At 41.2% G+C, this 19,929-nt stretch overlaps 1 protein-coding gene across 4 annotated transcripts in view; it reads left to right on the top strand.

Moving 5' to 3' along the window:
- LOC119659016 (transforming acidic coiled-coil-containing protein 2) overlaps positions 1-19,617 on the top strand; it is a 68,465-nt gene extending 48,848 nt beyond the window's left edge. For all 4 annotated transcript variants that reach the window (XM_038066904.1, XM_038066906.1, XM_038066903.1 and 1 more), the window contains 7 exons: positions 10,387-10,877; positions 11,009-11,085; positions 11,159-11,224; positions 17,628-17,732; positions 17,791-17,952; positions 18,014-18,163; positions 18,237-19,617. In XM_038066904.1, the coding sequence (XP_037922832.1) occupies positions 10,387-10,877; positions 11,009-11,085; positions 11,159-11,224; positions 17,628-17,732; positions 17,791-17,952; positions 18,014-18,163; positions 18,237-18,423 (1,238 nt within the window). In that variant the 3' untranslated portion in view covers positions 18,424-19,617. The remainder of the gene's footprint in view (positions 1-10,386; positions 10,878-11,008; positions 11,086-11,158; positions 11,225-17,627; positions 17,733-17,790; positions 17,953-18,013; positions 18,164-18,236) is intronic.
- Positions 19,618-19,929: the final 312 nt, after the last annotated feature.

Below are 19,929 nucleotides of genomic sequence, written 5' to 3' on the forward strand. Positions count from 1 at the left end.
AGCCACAGTGTTGGGTCCGTTGCGGCTCGACGGTTGGTAAGCAAAGTACCAGCGTTTCTTTTCACGAACCTTCATTTCAACATCATCATTCCAAGGCCGAGTTTCTCGGTTGATGTACCGCTTACCCGACTTGGTGACTCCGAGAGTTACAAAGGCCGCTTTGTGGATCGTGTCTTTCATTTGACTCCACGATTCTTCCCCACTCGTAATAGTCGGTAACGGCGTCAGTGAGATCATTTCTTCTTTATTCTCGCCAAATCGCCACCATTTAATGCGCCGCGAGCCAGTGCGTTCCTCACGCTGTTTTATCGGTGGCTTAATTCGCAGGACGGCAATCAACGGCCGATGTTGAGGTGCGATGGTCTCATTGGGAACGATTTTGCAATCAGTGACAGTGGTAAAATGTTGGCGTCTTATGAGAATATAGCCGATTTGCGTTTTATTGTTCCCACTATAGAATGTGGGAAGATGAGACAATCGTTTGATGAACCATGTATTCATAAGTACAAGGTCATGGGTGTCCGCAAAATCGATTATACGCTCGCCACCCTCATTGCGCGCTCCGAACCCCTGTTCCCCATGGCGCCTGTTACCGTCTGCCTTTTCATCCACATGACCATTAAGGTCGCCGGCAATGATAATATAGACGTCAGCAGGCAGGTAACAAGTCTTTTCATCGAGAAGTTGCCAGAAGGCATCTTTGTCAGCATCAAGTCGACCTGTCTGTGGTGCATACACGGTGAAGAAGTGAATAGTGCGATCAGCTGATATAATAATGAGCTTCATCAGCCGATCATTAAAATCGTTCGACTTCTTCAATGGCATCACGGAATCCTCTGAGATGGCAATGGCAAAACCGTTTTGAGTGTGTGGGTTACCAAAATAGAGAAGTTTATAGCCATTTTTACTGCATTCGCGTTCAATGTCGCAGCTTTTGGCACCAGACCATCAGGTTTCTTGCAGAGCGCAGATATCAATGTGCCTTTTCCGAAGGGCTCTTGCGAGTTCCCCGGTCTTTCCAGTTGGGGTACCAACATTTAACGTGCAGACATGTATTTGTATTGTTCGGACTAACTTGCTTCTCACGCCGTCAATGCGTCAAGAACCCTTGCCCATTTCTCGACAGGACCGGGGCCTGTCCTGCCGCGTCGACTGAGGTGGACGCCGGAGGCTTGTGACTCAATCCGATCATCATGTCTGTAACGACATTGTATGCATTTTCTTGGCCGGCCTGTCGCGGGACCTGCCACCAAGAGAAATCAGGTAGAATTTAACACAGTGGAATAACTCCAACTATACTCTATTTATCTCTTTCCCTGATCTCAGCATTTTGTTTTTGTTTTACTGAGACGAGTACGTTGCCTCAAACCCTCCTCCTTTACCTGGGCTTGGGACCACCATAATATGTTAATAGCAATGTCGGACCTATTTTCCATATGTTGCTCATACCTCTAGCGCATGCCAGTGCGTGACCCTTACATAAACAGACGTCGTTTCGTTTTATCTAAAATCCTCTGATATTTCATAGTTTTATCATTCCCTTACCCTTCGCAAAGTGTGCTACTTATTACAATTTTTATAGAATAATCCCATAAAATCACAGATGGTATATGCCCACCGCATTCTAAATGAAACCGATTCCCAGACGAACCTACACCGCTATAATATTCTACTGGTAATGGAAGAAGATGCCTCTAATGTGGGACAATTGTGCACACACATCTCGCCCATCTGTTTTGATTTTCGCCACGCGCCTTTAATCGTTTTACATTGCTAACCAACTATTTTACTCTTTCCACAATGCCACAAATAAAAAAACAATCTTAATTAAGACAAAGCCATCTCCGCTTCGTCAAAAGCTTATTAATAATTTATATTTAAACTAAGACTCGAATTCAACCGAGTAGTTTACATTCGAATACCGAACGCTAGTGTTCAGTTACTCGTCTCCTCAATAACGTAATCCGAGACATATAGAACCACCCCTTGATGTGCATAGCAAACCTGGAACATTTCAATACTTTTTTAGTACATCTGAACTGTTTGAACAAATAAAGATTAATTGCGACACTTCATTGATTTTATTGAATACGATTTTCATATCATAGTTTTTGAGGAACAAATTATGAGACATTGTTCAAAATTCTTCAACTAAAACTGAAATATTACATCAAATTTTCGACATATCGTACGTTTATACATTTATGTATATATACAATTATTTTTGTGCAGAATAAAAGCAACTAAATATATGTTTATTGAACTGATTCCATATTTGGTTAGTTATCGCCAGCTATGCAATTTTTCCACATCATTAAATACTCTGGTCATGTGTTCCCGTCTATAAGCGCTCTTAGAGCTTTGGTGTCATGGATGTGTGCTCATACCGTATTGTTACTTCTGTTTAAAATTGAAATCAACGAATTTGAGACATGTGTTTGATGAGTAATTCTCAGATATCTCAAATTAGTATTTTGGAGTTTGACTTATAAGATAAAAGATAAGTCATTAGTAGTGACTTCAGTGTGTTCTCAGAAAGTGTATCAGACTGTCGTCAACGTGTGTCGAGTGTTTCACGATTAAGAAAACGGTAAGAAAAGCCGGCTAGTGACTCAGTAAGTTAAAGTGATAAATGTACAAGTACTTAATTGGGGCAACAGATTATGATAAGCTGGTTGTTGACTGTACCGCACTTTGTAATTGTTTGATTTTTATGGTATCAACATACACTCTGTGGATGTACTTTCTCTGTTTGCTAACCGCGCGAAAGAAAATGCTCTCGAATGGCAAGTTATCAAAAATAGCTGAGCTTTATCTTTTCAAAAACGATATAGTTCGATATTTTTCGAAAATTGCATTTTGATTACACCAGTCTAATTAAAATGCAAATAAATGCTTTTAATTTATTCATTCTTCTAAATCAACCATTTTCCAAACTTGTACAACACAGACAAAGTTATCTTCCAAGCACTAGTGAACAAGGCTGAAGATTTTGAATCTCTTGTAAATTCACTTTCTATTTCTCTCACCTATATTCTCAAGTCAGTGAAAAATTAATTATTATTCCAGATAATTTTTTGTTGAAACGAATATGTTTAATCTAGGTCATCGAAGTTGAACGAAATATGATTGAAATTCGGGTGCACTGTATTCATAAAAAATACAAATGATGTATAGTGAATCCTGTTATCGAAAGTCTGCATTTATCTTATCAACAGTAAAGCAGCTTTTAGAGACAATTTCTGTTGCTTGCTTGAATATTTGCTTGTATGGCATTGCTTATTCACTACAAAGAATATTATGCAAATTATATACAATTTGAATACAAAATATCTTCCCATACTGACTCTCTTGTAGTTAATTTAGAAATTGAAACCTCCGTTTACATATTAAACTATAGTATCTGTGGCAATACTTATAATTCTTCCATCTGTTCTGGGCAGCATCTAAAAAGATGATTGAAAGTCCGAAAATCCAAAATTAATGTAAACTTGCACCGCCGCCTTTAGCCCTTCTCTAACGTTTGATATCCATTTTAATTTCAATTTTAAAACGTATTTAGGAGTTTGATTTAGGTCCATATTCACCATCAGATTGATTAAGAATCCTAGGCCAGAAACCAATTGTTACCAAAATTGCTTTTCTATCTTAATTTATTTAAAAGGATAATTGCAGCCAACACAAAAAGTGTGGTGGAAAATTGGCCGAGAAAGTTTGAATTATTTCAATTAAATTGTCCACTATTTTTTCATATTCTAAAAAAATTGACTGGCAAAACAAATATCAAAGTGAGTGACGTACTTTTTTTTATATGTATTCTATCTCGTCTCTTCATCGGCTTTTAGATCGCCTATGATAGTATAGCCAGGGTAAAACTGTACAAAGCTATTCTGACCAAATTCATAAGATTAACTATAGGCTGACCCTGACCAATGTGGAAGTTTAGATAAAAGAGACGGGACCACTCTATGTAGGAACCATTCACCATCAACAACGATCTAAGTCATACATTCTTTTAACATGCGGAAAAAGTGATCATCCATGCTGATGTAAATGCGACAGGCATCATCCTCTTCATGTCTACTCAACTGCTGGCCTATGCTAATGATATTCACATTATGGGAAGAATAAATCTTTAAAAGCCGTTGGTCTGGGCACACCACTGTATGGGATTTTTGGGATTTATAGAGAATAATCCTCTACAATAGCTCCTACCCCCGCCGAAGTACCATTAAAGTATGACATCATGGGGCATAGTAAGGTCACCCTAGCTGGTTTTCCTATTCGCGACGCTGGCCTCTCTTACGCAACTTTTTGGTCTCCTCCGCTTCTCTGCTTTCATTTCATAGATCCAGTCATAAAGTTAATAGTACCCTACTCTGCAGGCAGGTGAATACTCTATGCATCAGATTTACCGGTACCAAAGTTCCCTTCGTCCAAAAAGTCAAAGAGTACATACACATAAATATTGCCCTTCCTCAGCCGGCAACCTTCTCAAGTTCGAGATAATCTTTGTCAGAGCCATAATCGCGCTGGATGCTTCGGTAAAAACATACTGCATGTGCTGCCAATTCTATGAGAGCGTTATTTCTCTTACGGCGCCTGGTAATGAGCACCGCTTCCATTTTCTCCTGCTCCCTTTCTCCAGTATAACTGAACACTTTGCGATCACAGGCAGAACTATGTCATCACCAGAAACCTCCGTATTATGGTCAAATTCGCCAATGTGTTCTTTCCGTGAATTGTGGTCGAATTCATACTGCTGGCTCTCAAGGGCTTTGAGCAATCTATTGTAGAAAAAAATTCCCCAAAGTGTCTAGAAGTCATCAGTCTACAGGAGGTTTACCAACTTTACGCAATCAGTTTGCACCGTTTCCATGATGCAAGAAATAGCCTTCTTCATGTATGCTTCGAACAAATCAATCAGTAACGTCCGTCTCTAAGCAGAGTTCCTTAAAAAATTCTCTATTGTTTCACTAGGTTATCACTTAGACGCCGCAGGCCATACCTATCACTCTCTGTGCTATTCGTCTAGCTTGGTGGCAAATCGATCGAAGGTTAACTAGTTTACTAATCCAACGGTAGTTGAGTCTTTCTCTGAGGATTGTGCGTTTCCTTAGTATAGACGGCTCGCATGCCTGTGAATTGCATTGCGTTATATGGGGAGTTGCTTTCGTTAAAGTACTTACTTTATTAGGATTTGCTCATCTAAACGATGGGCAATAATCTCTCAATTTTGCTCTTGCATGTGTATGTTTCTGCCCTGTTGCGCAGTCCGTAGTGGTCGCTGTGGCTTCATACCAGAGAATGCCACGTGCCAGCCCAGCATTCAGAAAAAGTCAGATCCACAACTAAGGATTCCCTATATGATAGAAGGTGACGTCAGACCTTCGCTGATTATATCCAATTGCAAAAAGCTTGCTACATTTACGTTTGTTTCTCTACTTCCCCATTCAAGACTCAACGGATGAAGTCATTGGCAATCAAATTTCGATGAACACAAAGTTGTAAACACCAGTAGGCGACTGACTAAAGGTAAAGCATAAATTATATATTATTATTGTATTAATAATCGCTAGCACAACAAAAAATATTGGACTAGGGCTTTGACGTGTGTTATAGCAGTTCATTCAAGATCGTGACGGTACGCTACAGTACACTATAGGAAGCATTGTGGTCAGTATTGCCCTCGACCGAGATTATTATCCTGATTAGACTTAGGTACTCATTCACAGCTGAGTCAACTGGCATCCGACATCCAGCCACGATAGCAAATCCCTCTGCCACCAGTGAAATTTGAATGGCGGCCTTCCGCTACGACAGTGCTTTAAACACTTAAGCCATCCAGTGACAGAATTTATTTGGTCGCTTCCAAAATATTCCCCATTGTGTGCAAAACAGTTGTAAGTAGGCGGACGAAGGCCTTGAAGGCTGTGAATTCTGTTTGATGTCCAAAATTCCAAAATATTCCCCATTGTGTGCAAAACAGTTGTAAGTAGGCGGAAGATGGTATTGGCCTTGAAGGCTGCGAATTCTGTTTGATGTCCTCAGTTGACTCAAAACGGGTTCCACGGAGTGGCATTTTCAGTTTGGGATAGAGAAAAACTCGTATGGAGCTAAATAGATCATAGATATGTGAATACGGTGGTGACCCACGGGAAATCATGTCTTCAGTGATTTTTTTCGGTGCCCTTTTTGCAAAAAAATGAACTCTTTCGGGGCCAATAGTGCCAGTCTAAGGCAGTTTTTAGGAGTGGGCAAGCGGGCTCCCGGCCGTCGATATCCTGCGACCGCAGTGCCTCAGTACTTTGGCATCTAATGCTACAAGAGATCTTAGTGGAATAGAAATGAGATTTACATCGGATCCTTTTCGCAAAAATTCAAAAATTGGTAGGTCATCATTAAAGGCAACATTCCCTTAGGCAGTGTTTCCCTGGGGAAACGCATAAATGAACTCTCTGAGTTCATTAAGGAAAAAGTGGAATATCCACCAAAATAACAGCGCTCTGATACGTGGCGTTAAGTTGTCCTATATTAGGGCGGGGGAGGAAAAAAACGCCCAAGCGTCATGTGGAAAAGTCATGCGGGAGACGCAGGTGGCGCCTTCTCAGCATAAGGTAGGTGAAAACGCGGGAAAACGGAATAAGTGAATCCCTTGGTGTCCAACGCGCTCAAGAAGAAAAGAGCCTCATCGCCGAAGAAAGCTGAGCGGGAAGTTCCGGGTAACAAAGGGGAAAGAGCCTATAGCCTCGTTTACCCGAAAAAATGGATAAAGATGGGCGACAAGAGGCAGCAGAAGGAGAAAAAGAAAATTCATCCAGAAGTAATCATTATGTTCAAGAAAGGAGATATATCCTACGCCGATATCCTTCGGAAAGTCGAACACGATCCGGAATTGACAGACCTGGGTGGCAGTGTAAGTCGTACCAGTCGTACGCAAAAAGGTGATCTGATGCTGGAACTAAACAAATCTTACGAGAAGACAATGGATCATTTTCGCGTTCAGATGGAAAAGTTGCTAGGTGAGCCAAGCACATGTGAAAACTGGAAAGCAACAGATAGTAATCGAGTACAAAGCCCTAGACGAGGTTGAACACGATAGGTTGAGAAGGCGCAGGAAGTGTAGAGAAGGAGGCCACCTTATCAAAGATTGCACGGAAGATCCACGATGCATGTTGTGCAAAGGAAAAAAGGAAGTAGACGATCGGCACGTTTCAGGTGCCCGACATATAAGAAATGTGGATGACACAAATCAACCTCAACCATTGCGAGGCAGCTCAAGACTTGCTCTCGCAAACCATTCAAGAGTCGAAATTGGACGTAGCGGTAATATGTGTAGGATTTAGACTGAGGAAGTCGAACACCAGGGGTCAAATTCTGCTTGAAATCTTCGCGGAACTGGACACCTTACCAATTCCGCTGCTGGATGTGTGCTCAATCGTCGATTTGAATTACCTCAGTACCTCGTTGGCGAGAGGAATGGTCTGGCGGGTGAGCAACAAAAGCGGAAAAACAAGGATAGCTGGGTGATCCATTGAATCTTTCGACGAAGAGACATTCCTGACGGCTTTACACACACACACACTTCAAGGCCCTGATCAAATTTGATTGTTGCGCCAAAGATTATTATTATTATCACCTCTCGGAGAGACTTCTTTCGTACGTCGTTGAAGGGATATGTTGTGACAGCAGGTGTTCCCCAATGCTCCGTGCTGGGGCCCGGGTGAAACCAATCCTGTCATCAAAGCATAGCTTCAAATGGTGAAATTGGAACTGGCGGAAAATAATACGAAGGCGGTACCAATCACAGGAAAAACAGCACTGTCAAAATCCAAATTGGTAATCACGAGGTCGTTTCAAAATTGGTCATTAGATACCTGGGGTTAATGATCGATGCCAAGTTGAGCTTCGAGGCGCACCTGGACTACGCGCGCGAAAAGGCAGCAAAGGCCCGTTCATCTCTACCAAGGATGATACCAAATATTGAAGGACAAAAACTAGTCGCCGGCTGCTTGCCACAGGGGCTCCTGTCTGGCGTGTGCACTGGATAACACAGTGAGCCAGAGAAGCGTTAGTTCGGCACACCGGCCAAAATCGCCGTGAGGGTGTGCAGTGCATATAGGACAGTATCAGGTGAGGCAGTGTGTGTCATCGCGGGAATGATTCCCTTGGATGTTCTAGCGATTGAGGCACAAAGAGGGCGAATCCGACCGAAGTGACTGCGGACTTCCGAAGAGCCACTAGGAAGGAGCTGTACAGGGGATGGCAGCAACAGTGTATAATTCCTAAAAAGGCCACTGAGGGATGGGTCGAATGCGAACATGAAGAATTAAATTAACACCTAAGGCAGTTCCTTACGGGACACGGCGGATACAGGAAGAACCTGGATTGCTTTGGATTGGATGAGTCCCAAGACTGTCCCGAATGCGCCGCTACATCCGAGGACCCGTAGCATGTTATATTCCACTGTACCAGATTCGCGTATGAAAGATGAAGGTTAAACGATACTCTCAACGGAGTTATTCGACCCCACAATTTCGTTCACGAGATTCTGAGGTCCGCGGAAACTAGAGTGCGGAAAACCGAACAGTAGCTCGAACGAGCTCGGAAAACGTAGTGGATGCGTGACTTAGTTGTGCTGGTGTAAATCGGAGCCCTCCTCGCGAAATATTACTTCACGGTGGTCCCGCGGAGAAGTTTGGGTGATTTTAGTGGGTGTGAATCCCACACACTGCTGCAACCTGGTGCAGTAGCATCTTTTCAAGATTTCCACCTCCACCCATAAAACAACCGCATAAATTCTGCTTACAACTGTGAAACTTTGAATGAAATAAAAGTTTCCTGTCATCGTAAAAGACTCTTCACCCAAAGACGATTAATCATATAAAAATTAAATAAAATTAATATGAAATTGAAAGAGGTCTCATAAAAACCCTATGAAAATAGAGATTCCAAAACAAAGCTATGGTGGTCCAGTTTATGCAAAATAGACCCCTACCAAACAGGCCGCTACCATGACTCTCTTTGATGCCCGAATCTAAAATACCCACTAATAAAACGAATTTCCAAATAAATGGTCGTTTTCGACTATGACCGGCAGCCATCACGGGTGTTTTCCACTTATATGGATCAATGTACATAGATATATAAAAATTGAACACAAATGTTTGATGTTTGGCTGTTTACCATGAAAATAATATTATAAATGCATCTTAAAAAATTTGTTAGCTATGTACGTTTGAGCAAACACCACTTTGTTGCTGTCGGTCCGCGTCGTGTCGGTTGTCCGAAAATGTATGGTCGTTTTTTTCCTGCAACTAATTTTTTTTTTAAGGTAACATCTCGTTAACGTTTATTTCACAATCCAAGCTTCCATCAGATAATGTGAGAAAATAAATACTATTTGAAGAAAAAGTAGAACAATCGTTTGAAGATTGTTTCATTTCAACACTTTGCATCTACAAATCCAGACCTCTAACTTAGTTAAACTAAAGTAACACCTCACATTCTGGCAATGCCAAATAGTGGTACAATCGTAGGCGCATCATATGAGTAATATCTTGGAATCATCCATGATACAAATTTTACCCGATAGGAACGTAATGCATCTTGGAAAATTTTTGAATTGGAAAGAGTAAGATTTTTCTACAAAATGAGCAAATTATTCAAAACTCCACTCGTTAAAAATTGCATCACAAAATACAAACATGCATTTATATCAATATGTGTAATATATAAATCTCATTAAATTTCTGAGAATCCAATTATCTAAATCAAACTCACAGAATCTCTCATTATCTTTCTAAGCAACTTATCTTTGTTTGCCCAGTGTACGGTGCGAGGTATGTACACATTTCTCGCTGGTAGGCACAAGTAACATATGTAGGCGTGCCCATACTCTCGTGTCAATATATTCAGTGCGTCGACGTCGACTCGGGGAGCTCGTAAGCAGCAAATATGCAACTGTGTACGTTTGTGTACAAGGCTGCTGTCAGTTTTACGTCAGATCTCTAATTCCATCCAACATTTGGCTCATGTTTTCACGCACAGTTTGCCCATTTCGCGTCGAAAGTAAAATTTTGTGTCGTCATTTGCCAAACAAAGCGCTAACTCAGGTGTTAAGATATTCCGGATTGCTCAGTCTCAGGTAAATTGCTCGAAAATGGTGCAAAACACTGTCGCCGAATCATGTCATTCATCTCGTTGTCTAGTGAAATTAATTGAATGAATAGTGTTGTCGTCGACGTTGGACCTTTTTGTGTCATTCTTATTTTTATCCATCCGCTTTACCGCGCCTGGACCAGAAGATACTGCTCTTATTAACACTTTTAATTAATGTGAAGTTTACTATTGTTGTTCACATGTGCATATTTCTCTCCATTACAGTAATACTTACTCCGTCGGATTTTGATTTCCTCCTATCGAAAGGTGACAATAATGTCACGGCTGAACGGAACTCGCTTTTGTTAAAATTTGATCCGCTTCTAGGCCATTCGGTGCCAGTAAATCAACAACAACAATCACAACCGCCACAGAAACAACGATCTCCTCCGTTCCCGGGCAGTAATAAGTCGTTGAACAATACACGAAACTTGTCACATTTCGAATCAAGTCTGAATACAACTCACGAGGAAGGAGATATCCAGCCTAACAATTTCCTACATGACCAATTTGTCCTGGAAGCAAGTTGTGATTCTAGTCGAGGCTCACTGAATTGCACAGTGCCAGTTGGAGGTGGTGATGAATTGTCTTTCCATTCAGTAAATGGCTTAGATAAAACATTATCAGGAACATCAGTTAATAAATCGCTAAATTTCCATGAGAATCAAAAACTGTTAAAGGATCGGATAAATAGGAGCCAACCGGAAGAAAAGAAAGTGAGTATATTATAGTCCTGAAACCTTCACATCAAATACCAATTCATTTCCTGTTCCATTACATCTTAAGCTTCCCATTAGTCGTATCTATTCATGGTTCACATACTGTATACATAATTATTTGATTTCAGAGCAATGCTAAAATGAGCGTCGACGTTATTCAAGATATGAAAATTGAAAACGATACAAAATGTATTGATAATATAAAGTAAGTGCAACCAGTCACCATCAGCGGGTTTCAGCTAATCACATATCTTATTTCTCCCCTTTGAATCTAATAGTTCACAAACGGATGAAAAACAAGAATACAACATGGCCGAATTGGAAAAGAAAATTAAAAATGAAACGTAAGTCAATATTTTAATTAAATCACACAAATAGAAACTGCAGCTCAGGCAGTCCATATCGCTTTGGCGATTTCGACCTATTTATTGGAAGAGAAAGTAGAATCCTCAATTGAAAAGTGCTAGATGTCACGCGACATCAAATTCAACCGCAAATTGTATATGCAAACAATGTTTTGCTCGTAAAGTACTGATTTGCGATATGCTGTCGACCCATTTTTACTTTCTTTCATGTCTCAAAGCGTTGATCTAATTACTGTACAGAGTTAAGTGATACGGAAAATATGCATGTGTAGCTCACCCTATAACGAAAGGGTTTCTTTTTGTCTAGTTCGTGTTATATTGGAAGCTATTTTTCTCGAAACTAGGTCGAGCACTTAAGACAGGAAGTGGAACAATGCACTTGTTGGAAGCCCATTATCTTGTATCAGTTGTTTGTTTGATGCGTAAAGCCCTTCACAGATTGTAAGTCATCCAGAGTGAATAGTATTGAATTGCAAACTGAATTGGAACACAGATTGGAAGTTTAGATAAAAATACTGTGTTAGCCAGATGATGGTTCTAAAAGGTTTGCCAATATTTCCCAATGCAGTTTACAATGCTCTTTTCGAGGTTAATTGACTCGTTATTTGTACGTTCCGTATGGCTCTATTTGTTTAAAATCATGATGAGTTTTTTAGATGGCAAAGATACTTGACAATACATTGTCAAATTTTACTTGTAATTCCTTTAAACGTTTTAACGTTTGATCTTTCAAATGTTAATGTTGATACATATTCAACGCAGTTTTCAATATTTTATTGAACCGTCTCTGGCCTTTATAACCACCATAACTCGACGTGGCATTGTACTGATTACATTTTCCAAGACTTACTGGAATGCGTTCATACGAAACCCTTTGGATTATTCTGTCCAACTCTTCTAAATTAGTCGGTCCCTCTTTCGCTATCTGCACTTTCATTATGCGTTACAAACATGATGATCGGATTGAGTCACAAGCCTCGGAGAAATGCTAGGGCGTCCACCTCTGTCGACGTGGCAGGACGGGCTCCGGTCCTGTCGAGAAATGGGCAAGGGTTCTTGACACATGGACGGCATCAGGACGTAAGCAAGTTGGTCTGAAAAAAAACGAACAAAACAAATACCTGTCTGCAACTGGAAAAACCGAGGAATTCGCAAGAGCCCTTCGGAAAATGTCTGGTGCCAAAAGCTGCGACATTGAACGCGAACGCGGTAAAAATGGATATAAACTTCTTTATTTTAGTCGCCCACACACTCAATATGGTGTTGGCATTGCCATCTCGGAAGGTTTCCGTGATGCCATTAAAGAACACCATTATATCAACTGATCGCACTATTCACTGCTTCACCGCGTACGCACAGGTTGACCTGATGCCGAGAAAGATGCCTTCTGGCAATTTCTCGATGAAAAGGCCTGTCACGTGCCTGCTGACGACTATATTATCATGGCGACCTTAATGGTCATGTGGGTGAAAAGGCAGACGATAACAGGTGCCATGGGGGAAAGAGTTTCGGAGCGCGCAATGAGGGTGGGGAGTGTATAATCGTTTTTGCGGACACCCATGACCTTGTACTTATGAATACATGGTTCTCATGATTGTCTCATCTTCCTACATTTCATGGTGGGAACAGTAAAACGCAAATCGACTATGTTCTCATAAGACGCCGACATTTTACCACTGTCACTGATTGCCAAGCCGTTCCCTATGAGCCCATCGGACATTGATTGCCGTCCTCCGATAAAACAGCGTGAGGAACGCACTGGCCCGCGGCGCATTAAATGGTGATGATTTGGTGAGAAGGAAGAAGAAATGATCTCACTCACACGATTACCGTGAACCAAATGGAAGACACGATCCACAAAGCGGCCTCTGCAACCCTCGGGGTCACCAAGCCAGCTAAGCGGTACTGAACTTTGGAATGACGATGTTGAAATGAAGGTCCATGAAAAGGAATACTCTACCACAAATTTTTCGACGATAAAACACCGACCAATTGGAAAATTTATAAGAATGCCAACCGGGAAGCAAAGAAAGCAGCCGCTGTCACCCAAGCGAACCATTACAAAAATCTTTACGATAAACTGGACACTCTGGATGGCGAGAGCGATCTGTATAAACTGTAACGAACGTACATAAGATATCGAACACTTCTGTTGCGTCAATGACAAGAACGGTACTTTGCTTACCAAACGTCGAGCCGCAATGGATAGATGACGAGAATACTTCGAGCAGATTTCAACTGAAGAATTTGCTCATCCTCCACTTCCACAATCATTTCCGACATTTGGAGCATCTGAAGTGGCAATTGGTCACGAAACCTTACCAGGGGTATACTAGTGCCATGGGAACCGGGATAGCCCCTGGACTCACATACTTCGGGAGAATTCCTGTTGTATGTGAGTACAGCTCGGTTGTTTGCGGTTGGCCCCCTAGTGGGAGCTTCATGGGGGTTGTGGTTACGTTCAAGCGAACAGAGACCCTCGGGCCTCGGCGTGGTGTTGCGTTTCAATACGGGTGCCGTACTCCTTAGTTTGGTAGAGATTTAGGTAGGTCTTGCATCCACCAATATGAATGGTGAGCCATGCACTTGGTATAGACTGTTACCGTCATACCTTGTCCTTCCAGTCAGTCCAGCAGAATGTTCAAATTACCGTCCGATCCGATTACTATCCCATACCATGAAAATTTTTGATCGCATTCTTGACAACCATATTCCCGAAATCGTAATAACCGTGAATCAAGCCGGATTTGTCAAAAATCGAGAAACTATTGACGCAATACACGCTGCGCAGTTACTCATGAAGAGATACCGTGAAAAGCATCGCCCTCTTTACATTGCATTTCTGGATCTAGAGAAAGCGTTTGACTGTGTGCCACACGAACTCATCTGGTATGCTCTACGACAATATTTAGTGCCAGAAGAATTCATGCGCTAGGTTCAATCGCTCTACTACGATCCGAAAAGTAAAGTTCGAAGTGTGGCGGGTGTATCAAAACCGCTTCGTGTCTCTGTTAGTGTTCATCAAGGAAGCACTCTTTCACCACTTCACTTTGTTCTTGTTATGAACACCGTCGCACGAGTCATCCAACATCCAATGCTCTATACACTGCTTTATGCAGATGATGTTTTCCTAGCATCTAATAGCAAAAATGATGTCGAGCAACTTATCCAAAAATGAAATGATCGCCTCATCCCCATGAAACACAATCGCTGTTAGCGGCAGTGACCTGCCCAGAACTGAGCCATTTAAATACCTCGGGTCAACGCTATCAGCCAATGGAGAATTGCGCGATGAAATTGCTTCACGCAATAACACAACCTGGATGAAATGGCGTTCCACAACTGGTGTTCTTTGTGATCGACATATCAACGAATGTCTCAAATCTAAAATTTACCACAATGTCGTCCGTCCTGTCGCCCTCTATGGTTCTGAGTGTTGGCCAACTATAAAAGACAATGAACGACGTCTTGCGGTAATGTTGCGTTGGACTAGTGGCGTGATACGTTTTGATCACATCCGAAATGAGGATTTCCGCGATGGGGTTGCATCAATCGTGGCAAAATTGCGAGAGAGGCGTCTTCGATGGTATGGTCACGCAATTCGCACTAACGAGAATTCACTTGCCAAGGTTGGTCTGAACATCGAAGTCGATGGTAAACGACTAAAAGGCCGCCCCCGGTTTAGATCCGGACTGTTGCCAATCCATAACGTACAGGAAACACCGAGTTCGTGTAAATAATTCTTTACCTGTTAAAAATTAAGACAGTTGAAATTGCAGACTATTGTTGAGAAGAATTAAGGAAAAATTATGCTTATCAATTGATTTCGATGACAAGGAGCAGAATCTTCTTGGAAAATCATTTGATCCACATGCGAAAAATGCTCTTCGAGAACAGGTACCGAATTTTCTTCCAGGATGTTTTTATAATCAACAGCCTTGATCGTCCCTTTGGTGATACGAAAAGCATCCCCAAATCATTCTGCTCACACGATCCTTCTGCGCACATACTGCATTCCATCATTGCGAGAAATGTTGAACTTCGTTTCATCTGAGAAAATCACATTCTTCCAATCATCAACAGTCTAGGTTTGTGCTCCTTAGCCCAATCAAGGCATTTCCGTTTCACTTGAGCGGTCAAGCGCGGTTTCTTAGCATATCCCAGCCTGTTGGAGCCTTCGTCTTACAGTCTTTGTAGAAACTGGTGTTCCTCCAAGTCCAACAAAATGCTTCCTAACATCCTCAGCCGTCTTGAAGCGGTCTCTAAGACTAATCCTCTCTAAGAGTCGATCTTCTCCGATTGGCGACTTATGATTTTTAAGCCGATGAATTGCACGGACTGTTTCTCCTGTACTTGGTGATGGTAGAATTTTGGTGATGGTAGTATTTGTCCGTCGTCTTCAGTTGGCGGGACCTCCAACTCACCGATGTTCTGGTTGTTTAGTAGCTCATCAAAGTACTCAACCCATCGCTCCAATATGCCCATTCTGTCGGAAATCAGATTTCTCTCTTTATCTCGGCAGGATAAGCACCGAGGTGTATAAGGCTTGTTGGTAAAACTTCCGCCTTCTGCGCCTAGTGCGGTTGCTCCCTGTACTTTTCGAGTTCACAGACTTTTTGGTTCTCCCAGGCTTCTTTTTTCCCTTTATGAAGTCGCTTCTCCGCCCGCGTTCTTTGAGAATGCAACATTACTCGGTATGCAGCATTCTTCTCTTCCGTTGCTAGCTTACATTCATCGTCAAACCAGCCGTTCCGATTCTTTTTGCGGCTGAGGCCAAGTATGTTTATGGCCGTATTTATAATAACGTTCTTCAGGTGATTGTGAAGACCATTTGTTGATGCTTCATCTCCACGACCTCTGTTGACTGCGGTTATTGCGGCATCCATTTCGCTCTTACAGGTATGGCGGAGGACTGTGTTGTGGATGGCTTCAGTATTCACTCTCACCTGGTTGTCAGAGGGGATTCTAGGTGGTGTCGTAATTCGAGCTCGGAGCACCATGCCAACGAGATAGTGATCCGAGTCTATATCGGTCCCCTCTATATGTTCTGACATTCATCAAAGCTGAGAGGTGGCGGCGTTTAATCAGCACGTGGTCAATTTGGTTGAAAGTGCTCCCATCTGGAGAGGCCCACGTATGTTTGTGAACCCCTTTCCGCGCAAACCAGTTACTTCCAACAACCATTTCATGCGGTACTGCTAACTGAATAATCGGCAGTTCTTTATAATTGGTATCCCTATGTTGAAATCTCTAAGTATGATTTTGATATCATACTTAGGACAGGCTTCGAGGGTCCGCTCAGCTGCCTTGTAGTATCCTTCTCCGACTCTGCAGTCTCCTCTGTAGGGGCGTGAACGTTTATGAGGCTTATATTTCTAAACTTGCCTCGCAAACGCAGAGTACATAGCCTTTCGCTTATATTTTCAAAATCGATAACAGCAGGTTTCATTTCACGTTCCATGAGAAAATGTGCAAATCGTTAATCCGTTGTCGATGCCGGTTCCGTCGTTATAAGATCCATCTCGTCCGAGGCTACTTTTGTGGCTTCGTAACATCGGTTTTCCGTGTAGGGTTGTCAGCTCTACCCAACCCCCAACCTGGAGGAACAGTTGGTACAATTTGTCTCGTTTTTAGGTGCGGGAGATTCGCCTTGTTTTTACTCCGCCTGCAGCTTTTCGTTAAGAAAGAGCTCCCAGCGGTCACCACGTAATAGAGCTGTTGGTGTTGGTTCAGCAGGCGTTTCCCAGATTTTATGCTCCATCGTCGGTACCAGCCCACGTTTCGGCCTGGGACTTATACTACTCTTTGACCGCCCAACATGATGAGCATGCAAATACCTCTCAATTCATTGCACTGAAGACGGTTACCATTTTTCCGAATCCCAACGAGCAGCTCCTCCCACTCTCTGGGAAACGCCTCGAACTCCCAGGATTTCTCTATAAGTAGAAAGTACATCTGTAGAAACCGCAGAAGCAGCAATGGGTAGCTTTACGAGGAGACCGTCAAGCCGAGATTACATGATAATTCTATTCAAAAAACACATCATAGCAACCCCTGTGTAATGGTGGCAGCTCATTGACGTAGCGAACTGTCATTATCTTAAAATTTCATCTGCCTAAGGATCTAACAAAATTTTTTACATGTCTTATAAAATATTTTGTTATGGCGAATTTATTGATTTAAGAATCTCCATTTTATGTCCTTAGGCATGTCACATTTCTCCCATGCCCTGAGATACTTACTACAGTGGATTAGCAAATTGAAAGCATGCACTTTTCATGAGACAAGTATTGAGTGGTAGGGCTTGTATGCCGAGCAAATTGTCTAAATAAATCAACCTGTGAAATGGCGTCGACATTAATGCTAATATTTCTTCTTGCAGCCTTAAAACAGAAGATGTGGAGAAGAAACTTAAAGAAGCTGAGCAGCGTGAGGAGGCCTTACTTAAACGGATAGCGGAGAAGGATCGAACCATTTCGAAAATGAGGTAAGTTACAGGAACTGGCTTCGTATCTGGACAACTAAACTTTGCGCTATCTTCCCAGTGGAGTGTTGGAACAATACGAGAAAGCTATTGCGGAGTTAATAGCAGAGAAGGAGCAAATAAAGCAAAACTGTGAGAAGCAACTGGCGGAAATCAAAGCGGATAGAGATCTCAACTATCAACATTTGACTTCATTGGAGACCACATTTTCAGATTTACATGCGTAAATTACCGAACTTATAAGAAGGTGAATATTCAAACTAAAAAGAGTTTTCCACTTTCAGGAAATATGAACGCAGCAAACAAGTCGCGGCCACCTTGAAAAGTAACGAAGAGGCTCTTTTAGCAGAGAAAAAGCAAAATCTTGAGAATTTAAGGTTACAAGAACAGCGATATGACAAAATGAAAAATCATGCCATGCAGCAAATTGAAATGTAAGTTTAGTTTTTAGCTTAAATAGAGAAGATATCGCTTAAAGTGCGCTTCATGTTTTATTCTCCCTTTCAGTGCTAACAATAAACTCGAAACACTCGTGAAAAACCATTCAATAGAAATCACAAAACTGAAAGCTCTACTCAAGAAAGAGGAGATTTCACGACTATCCATGAACGAGCAACTCATACAGAAGACCCGTGAAAACGAGGAACTTATGAAGATTTGTGATGAGCTCATAAACGGCCAAGGAACTAGTTAGATTCTCTTTTACAATAAGAACGCGTCGTTGAAAACATAAGAGAGGAAATAGGAGAGATCGCGAATGTATTTTAGAATCAACTTATTAAAACCACAGAAAAATAAAAATATTAGTAAAGAATACAGATTGAAAAAAAAACTGAAAACTGGAAACAGATTTGACAAAATTTTAATTTCCTTTTCTCAAAGTTTATGAAACGCGAACGCAGTAACACAGGATGCTGAGAACAAACAAATGTGCCGACTCTTGCAGCCACCACATAGAAACAAGGGGGTAAATTGCGTTGACATTTAGTTACATATGTAAATGGCAATTGTTTTTGTTTATGATTGTTTCTGTTAAGGAAATCGATGTGTATAATCATAAACGAAGAGAACTGAAACTGTCCAAGAAAAGATTTTTATTGTTTCTATTAAGGGAAAGCGGACATAGCAGAAGCAGTGCTCCTTGTTCTTCTAGGAAATCTTATTCACATTTCAACTTGATCTGTACATTTCTCGCTCAGTATTCGTTTTTTTTTTACCGCTGGATGAGAGTATCGCCCTTATATATTTTTTTATTCTCAACTTTAATCAAAATAGTCCTCCACACTAAACGCGTATAGACATGTTCTTCCTCAAAAAGATAGTCGCAAAAAGAATAAACCACAAGGCCACGAACCATAGCCTTGACTATGTTGGTCAATCTTATTTAATATCGCCATTGTTATTACTTATTAACTTATTACAATTTTTTCTTTAATCGCTTTGAAAGTAACTCGAATTATAAACTTAGAAAAAACGTGAATTTATTATATTTTTTATATTATGCATTTACAATGTCATCTTGAATATCCATTCCTTTCTCGAATAAGCATAGCACAATAGCAGGGAAGTGGAAATCAAAAGTTTAATTATGAAGCCGCGATCTATCGGAGGCATAGTAACAGCCTTTTCTATTCATTACGGAGCTCTTGCTATTGTTTAGGTCGGCGTAGTAATATTCCTAAATATTTGAAGAGATGTGACCCATTGTAAAATGCGCGCATTACATTAACATTGCTTTTGTAGTACACAATGATACGCATCTTAGCAATTGTTCTGTTCTTTATGTAGTACGTAAAACAGTTTTATATTTAAACCATCCTACATATGTTAGATAACCTTTTTTAAGATGAAAAATATATAGAAAAAATGTGTTCTTGTACATACAGTATTCAGCGGTATTTTGATTTGGTGTAATTGTGACTAACATTCGCTTGATGCAGTGCCATAATTCGATTTTTGAGCTAATTTGACACTATATGCAGCTGAATGGCTAATACGCAACCTCAGTTGTAACCAAGGTCAATAATGTGCAAAAGTTGTTCCTGTGTGGAACATTTCTTTTTACTAAAACATTTGTAAGGCGACGTAGCAACTAATTCCTTTGAAAAAAATCGAGAATGTGGACTACCGAAAAAATGGGCTCATACAAGGAAATGAACTTGGCAGCAAACATCGTTTGGATTCGCTTTTGCATCTACTC

This window comes from Hermetia illucens, chromosome 6 (genome assembly GCF_905115235.1).
Source record: "Hermetia illucens chromosome 6, iHerIll2.2.curated.20191125, whole genome shotgun sequence".
In the NCBI taxonomy this organism is placed as follows: domain Eukaryota; kingdom Metazoa; phylum Arthropoda; class Insecta; order Diptera; family Stratiomyidae; genus Hermetia; species Hermetia illucens.